General features: G+C 32.5%; 1 protein-coding gene across 1 annotated transcript in view; it reads right to left on the reverse strand.

Moving 5' to 3' along the window:
• Positions 1–15,912, reverse strand: part of Asap (ArfGAP domain of ASAP) — a 65,198-nt gene that overhangs the window by 48,865 nt on the left and 421 nt on the right. The window contains exon 3 of the mRNA XM_068770841.1: positions 6,085–6,157. Within this exon, the coding sequence (XP_068626942.1) occupies positions 6,085–6,157 (73 nt within the window). The remainder of the gene's footprint in view (positions 1–6,084; positions 6,158–15,912) is intronic.

Genomic DNA, 15,912 nt, shown 5'->3' on the forward strand with positions numbered 1-15,912 from the left:
ATTTGGCGAGGAGGGCTGTGATCCGTGTCGCAACCCACATTTGCCTAGCTCAATCCCGCGTACGCCCTCTGAATATTAAACACTAAAGCGTTGCGCCTTTCAATTTCACCGCAAGGCGGTACGTATATTTAGCGTTTGCCTTTCGTACTAAATAAATGAATACCGTCGTCCACCGTGATTTTCATTAAACTAACTGGAACGCAGTAAGAGTACTACATAGCCTTGCCATAGTACTACGTAGCAATAAGTAATTTGTATTAACTAAAGTCCCAAGCGTATATATATAGTATCAATGCCTTGCAGTGGGCGTCCATTGGCTGACAAGATAACGTCTAGTATCCCAACTGCTTAGTACTATTTCCTCGCAGATTCAATTTAATTTCGTAAACAAATTATTGAAGAAGGAAGAAATTTACTGGCACTTTTAATTCGTCAATTTTTTTTTAATTATTAATAGTAAGCTACCACCGGCTCGGCATGCTAGAAGAGCCGGCCAAATAATAGGAAGACACTTTGTATTTGTTATCCCAAGGTGGACAGACAACCATGTTAAGGCCACTTCCGATTGGTCTTAATGGTAGTCTATGGAAATTCTATGCGTTCTACGGCCGAGAATGTTTAAATAAGAAATAATATACATAAATTACCAATGTTTTCATGTTTAATCAAACATACATCATTTTTTTCATTCAGTTTAATCATACATCGAAAAAATATTTAATGGATCATCGTTATACATACTATATAAATCTCTCAGACAAATTAAAAAAAAAAACAGATGCACGGCATGTTTTCCTCGATTCACAGTACACCGTAAAATGCTTAGTCATCATAGTCTTAAAAAGACATGTTTCGAAACGGCATATTGTTGCATATATAGAATAATGTCGAGTGAATAAGCGTAATATTTTTTGGAATTTCGATAGCAACACACAATTTTGAGAGTACTCTTCATTCAAATTAGTATTATTTAGAAGAACCCACGTACTGACAAAGTTACGTAGGATGATTTCTGACGCTATGCTAAACATGAAAGGCGACTAGAAGAAATATAAGCGACCAATTTAAAAATTGAAGTTTTTGTTATAAAGTTTTCATTTTAAATCACCGTAACCAAAAGCGAAATAGAAATATCCTGTAACTTCATCATCATCGTGATGTGCCAGTGGATGTTCACTACAAGGTATAGCCCGCTTCCAAATATCGCCACTATGACCAGCCTTGCACTGCCCACAACCCGTGACTTTCCGCGACCTTGACAATGTCATCGGTCACTGTAAGTAATGTATATAGTACAATAAAAAGTAAAGCTTTTGTTTATCATATCAGATAAATATGTTTATTTAAAAAAAAACGTACACAAACCAAAATTATGTTCAACTAACAGTAGGCACTCGGACGGAGTTCTGCAAAATAATACAATTTAATTTTGTTCTACGTAATCATTGGAATTATTTATCTCCATTAATAGTCATAAATTCTCGAACAGATTTATACGCAATTTACATTTAACAAAAATATACGTAAAAATGTTGTTAAAAATTTTTGAGTGAATCAGCTATAAAAATGTTAGAGATAAATTAATGTTAGACTTCTTGGTAAAGCACTTCACTAGATTGGAATGTTCCGCGCGTGTTTGCTTGTTTTTGCAGTCGCGCGCGCGACCTTGCCGAGTGTACCACAATCCGGTGCGACCAGTCCTTTGCGCCCGACCCGGTAAACAAACCATACCACACCAAGTCAATAAACCTGCCGGCGACTTATGCCCCAAATAAAAATAAAAACTCCTCTATACATTGCATGTATTTTATATCCCAAATCTCATTCGGATTCGTTTCAGATATATTCGGACAATGAATTTTTGCGATAAGATAGTGTGCCGATTTATCGCGCTGAAGTGCAAGCTATGTATGTTCTTATTTTAATCAAATGAGTTAGTTATGCATACAAATATAGAGATCAATATAAAAACAAATAATAACTTCATTTTAAAATTGGATCCATTTATTATTATTGTAAAAATTTGTTAATACAATACTGTCTAATTTGTGATTGTAAATTCTGTCTTATTTTAATTTAAATCACCATCGCCTCATTTACATTTTTATGTGTTTAAAAATAGTTATCGAGAGTAGAAAAATATAAATCGTAAAAGAGATCCGAAATGTTTTATATTTATCCGAATTATTTTTTTACGAATCGAAATTTATTGGGTGATTGATATGAGGAGTAAAAGCTTTAAAGGGAGTAAATGTAAAACTCTGCTATTGCTCAGTGAGTTCAGTTTCAATAACGTAACTATAATATAGTAACAAAAAAGAGCTTTAAAACTTCGGATTTCAACATAATTAAATTAATTTTTGTTATTTATTTGTCCCTGCAGTCTGTACTACCAGAAGAGATTCACCCAAAGCGTTTCGTAATAGAAAATAGGTTTAAAAACTTTTAAGCACCCTGCTGACTAATGACCCATATATTCACCCCTTGAAACCTTTTACACCTATAACTAATCACTCTACATCTACACTAATACATCCTAATGTTCACCTATCAGTTACAATCTATTATGTGACTATTATAGCAATCCATTCATCATCCATTATCTAATTAAATAGTAATATGTGTTTTGTAAGTTTTCTTCACTAAAATCTTCTAAGTCAAAAGCATAGAGACTGGTAAGAAAATAATGACAAGTGTGAGATAGACGTGAAGCTAGAAACAACCCAAACGTGTAGATATTACGTTGCGGCGAAGGAAACCAGACACCGACCCACTTTCCATCCGAAGCACACGAAGGGAAATTCACTCAGCGGAGCGCTGACCACTGTGAAGTCCGGTAACCGAGCCCCGCTTAGTTTAGATCATTAAATAACTTTAGAAGTTTAATTTAACACCCCGGAATTTTCGTGCACTAGAGATATAATTTTAAAACGGTAAGGTTTGTTTTAAATGAAATGTAGTCTCTTGCGTGCAACATTGGTCTATGTTTTACAAGTAATTTTGAAAAATACTCTTCTCTATTTAAAGATTATTGCTACTTTTTAATTTTCAGGTAAGAGAAAAAAGATCTTAGACTATAAAACTCAGCAGTTTTGCAAGTATCGACGTATAACATTTTGTACATCGATTGAAAATTTTGAATTCAATTTCGCCGTGAAAAGAAACAAAACATGCAAACAATGATAAGATATAAAAAGAAATCTATCCATAATTATCATATTATGAACATGCATATAATGATAATGGTTATAAAAATTTGCACTGTAATCAACGTTTCAATATGTAGTCTACGCCAAATTTTAATGGTGTTTGTTTAATGTCAATTACCAAAATAGTTAATAAAAAAGATCCCTGATTTATACCAGGTATTCATGAATATACAAGTGATTGGAAATATGTGTAATTAAACCATTTAATGCATGTTACATCTTACCCAAAAATAAATGGATTCAGAAATAATAAATAACGTTATAATAAAACAGTAAAAAAAGGAGTGTACAAAATTCGGATTATGACATATAAAGATTAATTATTGTTAACTGTCTCTCCAGACTTTGTATTGCAAGTAGTAATTGGCCTGTAGCATTCCCTTTAGAAAATATAATTTAACATATTTATGAGCTGTTGATTTCGTTCGTTGAACGAACGAGGAAACTTCGATCGATAACTAGTTTATTTATACAGGCAAGACGATGATATATTGGCCGGGCGATTTAATCGCAAAGCGACGGCGGGAACTTGAAGGCCCCGAACCGAACAAGAAATTGCATTTTGTCACCTACTTTTTCGTAGCCGGCTTTGACTGCGCATCGGCGACAAGTAAATTATGTTTTGTTAATAAACTTGGGTAGAAAGCTGCAAAACGGCCGCCATTGCGGTCGATCTCATCGTTTTGTAAAGCAATCAAAGTATTTCCTACATCCGCATATTAGTTAAGGAAATTATTTATGTAATTTGTACTATAATATTTTTGAGTAAACAAGATAAAGATTATACAATGACTAGACGGGAATTCTACTCCGTTTCTAGTCTTTACGGTATGAGAAAATATTTACAACGATTAATTAATCGCTGTCAATAGCTATACAGGTGATTGGATATAAGTATAAAAATTTTAATAAGGTGCATATCGCTCATTTCTTAATAAAATGCTTTAAAACTTTTATTGTACATCTATAACTAATCAAGGCTTGGCTGCGGCTGTTTTTGGATTTTAAACACTGTTTGACAATAAATGTAATTAAATTTATACTTAAATTTAAATATCAAACCTAAAAATAAATAGTTGGATAACCATAGTATAATATATGTATATATATATATATATATATATATATATATATATATATATATAAATATATATATATATATATAAATATATATATATATATATATATTGTTCTAACACAGTAGCTGCGTATATTAAAAAAAAACATCGTAAAAATACCACACGGCATAAGTCTAGCACTATTGTTGTGATATTTAGGTCATTCTACTTCAATGATCGAATGGCCTCGCCTTGTCGTCCGGTTAACCAAACGAATTGAGATTTTTATAAGGAAGAACTTTATGTATGCAGTTTAGATAAATTTGCTTGTAATGAACTGAACTATGTACATATTTGTGTTTCGAACATTTAACTGTTTTGTACTCTTCAAATAAACAATGGAAAAATAAGCACACTCGCAAAAAAATGTCACGATGAAAGTTACTTATATTATTTTATACAACGTAAAAATTTAAGAATTTATTTCACCTGCTTAAATTATACAACTTCAGTTTCTTTTGAAGAGAGACAGATTTGAGTGACAATACGAATATCAAAATAATGATACCAGAATTTAATTAATATGAATCAAATGGGAGTGTCATTTGAAGAACTTATGAATATAAATCCTTATTGCAATAGATGCTGGCAGGATTCACTACAATTATTAAAAGAATGATCAAGATAGTTGAAGAACGTTCGCCGACAAATTTAAAAGTAATTTTGATTTTACTTCTTGGAAAATAAATATCACTATTACTGCCTACATCTTTAGATAATATTAAGAAGATCTTCGTCTATGTAGCTCGGCGTTTATGTAAACATTGACGAATAAAAGTCCGTCAAAAGTTAAAAAAAAACAACTAAATAAGAACACCGATGAAGTCGAAAAATTAAACTTTCAACTTGTAGTGATAAATTATTAACATTAAACATGTTGAAATTTTCTAGGTAACATATACAAGCATAACGTTATTTATTTTCAAGGCACACCAGAGAAAAATCATTCGAATATTGTAAGAGTGTATCAATAAATCGCTCATCGTTTCCGCGTCGTTGGCCCTCCGCATCCACGTCTAGTAAGTGCATCGAACGATCGAACTATTTCCAGTGGCGTCTATTCATAACACTTCCTCCGGCCCTTTTTATAGCCGGGTCTCGTGTCGTCTGGATGACTCGGGACAGGGAATGCGAGTGTTGCACGTACGCTCTATATCCATACGGACGTCGGAAAGGTATTAACAACTAAAAGTATTTTTAACACTATGCTACCAAGAAAAGAAGTCACCTTTATCTATTTCATATGTTTAAATTTATTAGAATTATTCAAGGAGAAATACACTACTTGTTCGTGACATATACACAGTTTAAAAATTTTACAATTTTGATTGTATCTTTAAACGATCGTAATAACAACCTTCAACGTATAATATGTTATCATCTTTTCCATCACATTTACCGAGATTATTAGAAATTTTAATGAAATTTTGGTTCGTTTAATAGTCCTGTTGATTTTTTTTCGCAAGTTTTTTTTGGTTAAAGGCAATTCATCTGACTCTCTAGTCATCCGACACTCAACTTGATGTCAACTAGAGATGCAATCCACCGTATTAGATAATCAGCGGAGGCTCCAATTAAAAGCAAACAAGAACTGTTTGAAAATAAATATAGTTAACGTAACGAACATTTACCTAACATCATCATAGACATCACAAATCATTCGTACTACAATTTATTTTCTATACCATTAGAATTCAGATATCGACCGAATGAAAAATATTTAAGGCTTATTAATAGAAACAAAACTAAACACTCACCATTTCCCGAATTGTGTATGGCCTTTATAGCTTTTTTTAATTTGGTTAGGCCCTCTCGATCGAAGTCCAATGTCTGAAACAAAACAAAGTTTTATGACAAAAATTGAAACGGATTTTTTTTTTGGTAAAAAATGATCAATGAATTCATTGACAATAATTTGGCAATACTTTCAAATATAAAAGAAAATAATTGTATTTAATGAAATGTCCACTTGAACCTCTGCCTTTTACGAATGTATTATGTTGGCTCCCTATTTTTTGGCGGTCAATCGTTACAAACGGGTGTTCACAAAAAGGACCACGAGCCATTCTGAAGAGCTCTTGAACATCTGTCACCCCAAACACCGATTCATTAAACCCCCGATTTTATGTTAAACTAAATAAGGTTCACCACACACTTTTATTTACAACTTTTTAAATTTAATTTTAAATATGAAATATATCGATTTTAAGTTTATTTCCTTTGTGCCATTACGAACTGCCTGTATGGCAGGAAAAAATTTTAATTTCTCAGCGGTGAGTAATAATGTTGACATGAATAATCAACATCACTATAAATATTTATGCCTTCTACCTTAAATGTGCATCGAAGAATTGTAATGAATACATTTGAAGCGTGTTAGAAAGAAATCCGCTTTGGCAAAGGGGTCAGCTGTTCGGGGCCAATATTGATGGTTTTTATTGTGCCCATTGTTTTTAATGGCCACTTTTTATCGTTGCATTTTAATTAACAACGACCTTCTTTAATTTGCATTTATATTGTTAGTTTAAATAATTATTATTTTGCAATGAACATTTTCTAAATAATACAATCTAATACAACTCGATAAATGATTAAAATGTCCCCGTGTGTTGTCCGAGTCCATCTTGAAGAATATCAACACACCCGCTCTATCTTGGATGTCTTATAGGACGACCAATATTTTCCCACCGTACCAGTTCCATGTCCGAAAGCAAAAGTATGATTGTCGGTCACAAAGAGATTAAACCCGACCGAAAAACAGTCAACTCCGAACATCGGACGGCGGTCAAGTAACCCGACAACTTCGTTATTATTTAAAGCAAGAAGCGGCTGCAAAAGCCCAGAACAGCTAAACAGTCAAAAAGTCCGAGTATGGGAGGAATCGGGCAACCCATCACCCAAAATTTCAATCCGCGGCGGGAGTCATGTCCCTCAGCGAAATGCGCGTGGAGATTGAAATATAATAAAGTAAACAAAATCAACTACGAATTCAAAAGCCTATTCATAAAAAAATATTGACAGCAAATGTATATACCACAGTCAGTTAAAAATTTAATTAGTAAATCTAAATCTGAAATCTTTTATGAAATATTGTGAAGGACCGCACAATAGATGGCCTGTGGCATATCCAAATTGCCTTGTCATCCGCAACCATGTTTTCGGAATAACAAAGTAATACAAAGGCTTTTCTTCATAAAGCTCTAAATAATTTTCAAACAATAAAATAACAAATAATTGGACTATTCATTATGTATAATATAGGTAAAAGAATAATATTACCGTTTATCCAATATACTGGTTGTATGTGTTTTAAATAGGTGAATGTACACATTATTTGCTGTCAATTAATGTATAGTTCACCCTATCCAAAAATCAATAGTTTCACAAATAACGTAATAATAATACAGCAAGGAAAGTGTTTTAAAAATTCGGATTAATTTGTTTACCATCTGTGCTGCAGTCTTTATGCTGCCAGAAGTTATTAGCTTGTCCCATTCCGATAGAAAAAAATTATTAATGTAACATATTTCAAAGTGATCACTGAAACATGATGATTGGAAATAGGTACTTTTGTTGACAAATGAAGTATACGTTCACCTCTTTAAACTTTTTACCCCTATAACCCATCGACCTGTACATCGAAGAATAACTTTGTTATTTAAGTTTGTTAATACAAAACGCCTCATTATCTCTTATCCTCAAAAAGAAATAGAAGTGAAAAGACAAAAATAGAAAACAATTAGCTACACGCACCGGACATTTGATACATCTGCAAACACTTATCTCTGTAACGCCATACAATGTAAGCGCAACACTGATTCGCTTTCCCGCTCGCAACAAACAACGCATGACGACAAGTGTTGATAAACGTCAGTAATGTTACAACGCAATAAAAATTTACTGTAACAATCTATTATTATTTGACCTTCGAGGAATACAGAAGATATTAGTCTTTTTTTATGTAATGCTCTCATCGTCATTTCAGACGAATTTCATCATCATTGCCAAACAGGCCTCCTGCTTAAATTTGCAATAGAACCGATTGGAAGCGCCCTGGATCCAGCTTCTTCCCGTAACAAGGACGGCTGTAAACCATGTGGGTGCTAGTCCTACATTGCGCTACCGGTCTCTCTCCTCTTCTGTACCTTATGGTCCCAGCGTACAGGCAACATAGTAAAAATCAAACCAAATTGCTGCTAAATAAGCTTTATATGGAGGATAAATTTATGTGAAACGTATTCAATTCAGTAATGTTAATAGTACACGAAATGTCTCGTCGGTGGGTCTAGGTAAAAATGTATTCCAGTAACAAAATAACCACAAAATTACAACACTAAATGTGCCGTTAAAACTATCAAGTGCACACAATATCACGAGATGTGATATTCGTTACACCTCATTTTACATTGTGACGCATTGTCCAATTACTCGATGTATTTAGGTGAGTCAAGACGGAAGACTAAATGATTTGATTTAAACCAGTTTTAAAAAAAGGTTAAATAAAAAAATGGAAATGGTATGTTTTCTTAGGTCCGTTCAGTCAACTTTAAACACAAATTTAAATTAACCTGACACCAACTTCGTTCTGAGAATCGACACATAAGCAGTTTTTAAGGATCGTTGATGATTCGGCATTATGCTGCATTTATTCACTTCTGATTTCCTCATATTCACCCACATCCACTATTAATTATAGTTACTTTTTTGTCTATACTAAATTTAACAATTTTCAATACTTCGTTAACTAAATCGGCGATCTCGTAAGATCGCATAGCTGTATCATTTGATTTAAACAGGCGAAATACTAAAAATTGTTTTTTCTTTTCAAGTTTATATTTTAGTCCGTGGACAGTCATTGACTATGAGATATTCTATTATTAAATAGCGAAGGAACTTGAAAACCACGTATTAGTCTTGCTATTCTTATCCTTTGAAGCAATATCTGTTCCGGTTTCGAAACTCAAAGAAACTAAAATTGACAATAACTGTATATTGTTCATGACAGTTGTATGTTAAAGACATTTTCATGCACTTACTGTTAAAAAATTATCACTTTTCCATACAGAGTGGTTGTATATACGTATAAAACCTTTAAAGGTGTGAAAGTACTGAACATTTGCTATCAAAAATCAATGGTTTCTGGTATAAGAAATAACATTGTATATAATAGTGAAAAACGCATTTTCAAAATTACATATTAAAAATTCTTTATTGGTATTATCTGTCCCCGCAGACTGTGCTGTCAGAAGTTATTTGCCTATCGCTTTCTAATAGAAAAAAAATGTCACATATTGAAGTGTTTTAAAGCTTTTTGCTAATGACTTACAAATAAATTTGTAAGTCCCCTTTAAAACTGTTTCACCTGATCCTGATTTCAACCTTTTCAGTGCAATATTCCAATTGTTCCTGATTATATCTTTCATTCGTGAGACACTATTCACTGGTTATGTTATTCATATAAAATGTTAACCAATCCGGGATCGAACCCGCAATCCGCGATTTAATGCACGTAAAAATACATACATACCTGTAGCAATAAAAACTACAACACCCGCATTAAACTGCGTATTGTTTACTGCAACAATGATTCAGTAGAAACTTAAGGTAGTGGATATGATGAGTAAAACAATTCCTTTAATGTTATTGCTTTACACTATTCATTGTGCTGTATTTAATTTATTTAACTGACCAACGCCGCAATGTGTTTCTTTAAAATATAAATCTCTTACACTTTACGGCACTGCTTCAAAGTGTCGACGATGTTAAAACGTTATTGTTTGGCTGACATTCTCGACCAGCTTAAGAAGTCACAAAACAGTCATATTTTAATAAATCAGGTTAGCAGAAATATTAACCTTAAGAAGAAATCTAACAAGAATTATTTAATAATAAAAATAAATATTATATTTTTAATTTTATACTTCAACTACAATATTTTTGGTAGAGTAACGATATTTACTTGTGGTGCCTAATAAGCAGACCGTCATTGCACGTAGTTACCAATGTTATTAACTGAACAATTTTATTTAATCACGTACTTTCTCTAATTAAACTAGTTGCATTACATTTACAAATTGTCAACATTTCAGCCGTTAGACGCCCACAACTGGAAATAGGCCTATCCCATAAATTTTCACTAAGACGCAAAAAAAATTGAAAGCAGTCTGCACCCCAAAATTTTTCTAAAATCGGACGTCCTACGATGCACTTGCTGGTCCGTGGGTGACCACCAGAACCAGAACCTTAAGGTAAGGCGACGTTGCCTCTCACAGCGAATCTCCACATTTTCTATTGGATCTTGTGAAACCTCGTTTATATACATGTAATTGTCCCATCTATTATATAGATGAGGGGTGGACAATCTGCGGCTCTTTTAAAGGTTAGTTTTTGCTCCGATGTATTGTCGAATTATTTCAAAATTTAAAAATATATATTATCTATGTCAGCATCTGGGAAATCGAAATAAATTACTGGTGTAAATAATTATCATTATTATTCCACCATAAAATTTGCGAAATCCAAACACCGATCATAATTAATAAACAAGCATCTTAAGTACTATTAGGAGAGCTGTCATATACGTGTGCCTTTATATCTAACTTCAATACATATATTTTGTACTTCTGTTTAACTAATTTCAATAAATATGTTCTTTTTATAAAACAAAAAATGTTTGCGTATTTTAAATGCGTATTCAATTGCGGCTTGCAAAAAATTACAATTTCAAAAAATGGCTCGCACTATCAAAGATCTTGGCCTCCCTACGTACATGACGGTTTGAGATTTATATCTAAGGGACAGGAATAGAAATATATATACATTTTAACATTTGCCAGTAAATTTTCACACGACGTTGTCATCATCTGAGTCACGAAGTGAGGAAACATACAGCAATGAAAACCTGTTTATATATATTTACATTGTTAATACGCTAATGCACCAAGTGTATAGCTAAGTACGAAATACTGTAACTATTGGCAGATTACTAAATAACGCAAGCGGCCTTGTACCGCCCACAAACGAACTGTCTACGGTACCTTTGAAATGCGCTGTATTAGTTATTTCAAGTCTTTGTATGAATACATGTGAAGCAGAATTACACTATTTTAATTTAAGTCTATGAAATTACATAATTATTTAAATACTTAATGTGATTATCAAGAACTATTTAAAGTATATTTTTAATATCATTTTATTTTAGATCACACATAGGTCTTCTCCAAAAATCGACGTGATGAAAGACGTAGTCCGCATGCAGCTATGTCGTGGGTCCACCTTATGGGCACCTTCTCAAGCCACGTCTAACGGCTCGTGCCAAACAAGGAGCTTTTGAATCCAGCGGCCATCAGTTGCACTAGCGCTATGCCCGGGCAACTTTAAAAAACTAATTATTCTAGCTACGTTTTTACCGCCGTATACAAAATTCCGGGTACTATACGATAACGCATATCTGTAAAACATCACCCTGTGATTTATTACTTTTATAGAGCATCATTATAGAAAGTAACGAAACTAAACACGATGCCTAACTAGGTCAGAGAAGTTTTAATGAGATTAGTCGGACTGATAGAGCCAGATGATTCCAAACCGGTGGCCACGTCATTGTTTATGCTTTTTATCACCCTGCTCACACCATTAGTGCATCGATATTTATCCATAACAGTTTATTATTCGCTTTAATAAACAAATGCCGTGTTTTCTGAGAGTGTTATAAAGTGTAATGTTTGAAAAAAAATTACGATTTAACTTAATTTTATAACAAATAGAGAATACATACAGTCTAAACCGGTTATAAATACAGAATAGAAGAGTTTTAAACACATAATTATTACAAACCTTTAATATCATAATCATTCATTTACTTCTAAGTTATCGTTGACCCAAAATAGGTCCGGTAGGTAGGTAATCAGTTACCTTTTTATTGTTGTTAATTCAAAATTAAAATATTTGAAAAGACTATTGTATAAAGAAATTGAGGCTATTCATAAACGCAAAGATTATTGACACCACCAATTTTTGTAACATATTTTAGTGTTTATGTGGTAAAATAATGTAAAGCTTAATTAAGTTATTACTTTAATTTAATTAGATTCCATGTGAAGGGGAGCACTTTTTAAATGAAAAAAAATGGGTTAGTACATTTAAACGTTTACAACAGCAATTTTGTATTTATTATTTTCATGGACATCTAATTGTGAGTTCTGATAGCCTTGTAGTACAGGACTGAACTTGCGATCGCAAGTCACGGGTTCGATTCTCGTGAAATATCACAAAAAACTTCTAACAGTTTGTGCAATAACTATATGGGATTACCATTCCTCACAAATAAGTTTCCAGAAGATGGGTTGCATCGTTTGCTATGTGTACCTTAACAACACACTGCAATCGCCGACCCGTACCGATTATGGTATGTTCCCTATAGATATCTTTGGAGAGGTTTATTTGCAGTGGGTGTCTTTGGACTGAAACGACATCTAATTGTCACACTTTGTCATTTATTTACTCAGCTACATGTTGCAAATTTAAATACAGATAAAAGCGTCTACTAATATGACCCTTACAAACAAATAACATTGCCCGTCCTTAATCTTGCTTAAAAAAGAGAAAGTTCATTCAAAAATCGAGTCAAGTAAAAGTCATATTCGTGAACACTTTCGCTTTAAACTTGATAATACGAGGCTTCGGTTTGAGTTTTGATATTTCCTTCCTATTAATGATAAATTCACATAGCGAGCGGGAAAAATTTGTCGACAAATACCTTTTTAGGCGTTAACTAATTCAATAGCAAGCTTCTAAAAATGATTCCAAAGAATTACGTTCAGAAAAATTATAGTAAAGTAACCGTGAATAAATTTAATAGAATATTTTAATAGCTACTTTTAAAAAACACGGACTCACGAATCAGGTAGCAAGCAGGAAGGTGGGCTAGAGATCTCCCGGAGGAGTCTCAGTTCGGGCTGCTACATGCTTCTATTTCATCAAATTGGGAGGCCGCCGAGCTCTTAGATTGCTGAGGTTGACGCTCCATGAAGTGATTACGCTCAAGTGTCTCTACCAGAAGACCTCGGCTTGGACTGTGACTCGTCGATAATATCCGCATAGCATTCGGGCTGAACCTCAACAGGGTAGACTGCTATTGCCTGGCTAATAATACTACCACCACTTCCGAAAGCGTTAGCGCTGGGAAAGGAAATGGTTAAAGAAACTCCAGCAGTACTTATGTCTTGTAAGATCGGGATAAAAAAGTTTTTCGTGTGTGTTAACCATTGAACAAATAGCTACTCGTCTTTTACCTTCGAATAAAAATTAAATAAATTCCGATAATGTTCCATTAAAAATCACATTAAAATGGAAGTGGTCACAAAAAAAATCACATCGTTTGTGACAATTCCGTTTCGATTCATCTCTTCGCGATAATTTGTAACTCACTGGAACACACGCCGCCTTAAATTAAATAAAATCTGATGAGACGAAAGGCTACATCGAAACTGTACATTATTAAATACTGTTACGTTTCTTTGTCAAAACATGTAGCATTATTCTTAATAACATGAACGTGATCATCTTCGTCGTCAAAGACCATAACAAGGTCGTCTGGCTACTGGACATCCTACGCTGAACTTACGGTCTGTGGTCTACACTCTTGAACTTTAAAAAGCCTCTTCTGTTCTGCCCACTGCCACTGCACTTGCTATATCGGTTATTTTCGTCTACGAATCTCGCCCTTCCTGTTCTCCCAGACGATAAAAAGTAATGTAGATAAATTAATATGAAACCTGTGGATTACTAGAATATGTCAAGTTCCCAATTCTTAATTTAGTTCTATCATTGCCTAAAACCCGTGACCCTTTGTGCTACTTGATGATTATATCAACAATGACACGATGACTCATTGGTGTTGTTGACCGAAGTCAGAATACAACGCCGAGTAACGGAATGATCGCTAGTAAAGTACGTTTTTGCCTGTACGAAGATTTATGTAGTTAAATATTTTATTTTTTTAAATTACGACACATATTTCTAGTGTTATATATATCAACTATATAATTAAATAATACTTTTAAATGTACTATATTGTATTAACACTAACCAAGCTTATATTTATTTATTCCTTAATGTCTTTGTGTGTAATAACAATGTTAAATATTAAAAGTCGATCATTTCGGATAGGATATAATTTTATAGCTCTTATAACAGCTAAATATGATATTTATACACTATTTAAATTATTTCCATCTTATCATTATTCGTAAAATCGGGAAAAATAACCTTAAATTATTTTAAATGACACTAAGTGGGATTATAATTTTCGAGACTTCTTAAGAAAACTAATCTGTTTGAATTTAAAGACTTGCTGTGTAATATCGTAAAACATTACGAAAAAATTAGGAATTATGGGTTTTATCTGTTGCCTTGTCTAAATTTACGAATAACGTATTTCATGTCAGTTTTCAAATTGTTTATTTTCACATCTACAAAAATTCAGCAGCGGAAAATGTATCTTTACAAACATATCTATCGCCTTTTCAACAAGCGAAACGTATGGGTCATCTTGTGTATATAAACTCAATAAAAAGAATTACTTTAAAAAATTTAACATGGTAATAAAAATCATGACTACAGTAACTTAATGGCTCTAGTCACACATTTATGGAACTTAGCTGAATAAAAACATAATTTTGGTCTGAATCTATATCAATTACTATCAGGTAAATAGTTTTATTGTCTCCATAACTCGTGTGTATATGTGTATGGTGGAAATATAAAAAAAATATTGTACAATTCATTTGTATATTATATGCTTTATAAATATATTATTTGCATATGTTTTTATATGGATTGAGAATATTCAACATTACTTTGATCAGTCAGAAATTTCATAGAAAATATCCTATAAATTATTTCTGAATTTAGCCCCTAATATTTTTAAGAATATAATGTTTAAAACCTTTAATTCATTTTATGTGCACATAATTATGCATAAAATTTTCAAGTTAAAAATATTATGATTATTGGCTATCTAAATAAATGATATCTCAACAAAATAGCACCGATTAAAAGAATTAACAACAGGCTTAAACTTTACTCTTATAACAGACATATATTTAACAATAATTTAAGTAAGATGCAGAATAAATGTAATAATATAATTTAGCAAGAGCAACAGACACAACTGAACACCAGATGTTTAGTAATCCCAGTAGTAAACTAGTTTAAAAACAACTACCCAAATTTTTAATAAGGAATAATGCAGATGCAGATGTATAATAGATTAACCTAAATATTGTAATTTTATAATATTATTATTTAGCTAACATGTTGAAAGCCCACAAATTAAAGGAAAAACATTTACAGAAATAGGAATGACATACATTATTTTAAAATGTGTGCTTTATTCGCGTAAATTCGTACAAAAGCAAAAAAAAAGAAATTTTAACTATTGATTTCTTTGAAAATCTCTGTCTGTGGAAGTGTCTAAGATTTTTAAGGAAAGATTTAAGAACCCTTTAGGCACTTCCATTCAATACAATGAGATTAATAGTTGTTAATTTTTTTTAAACAATGCATTAAATATTATATTGCAA

This window comes from Battus philenor, unplaced genomic scaffold (assembly GCF_028537555.1).
Source record: "Battus philenor isolate CCGP_79_NKW_IND1 unplaced genomic scaffold, ilBatPhil1.0.hap1 SCAF_3, whole genome shotgun sequence".
Lineage (NCBI taxonomy): Eukaryota > Metazoa > Arthropoda > Insecta > Lepidoptera > Papilionidae > Battus > Battus philenor.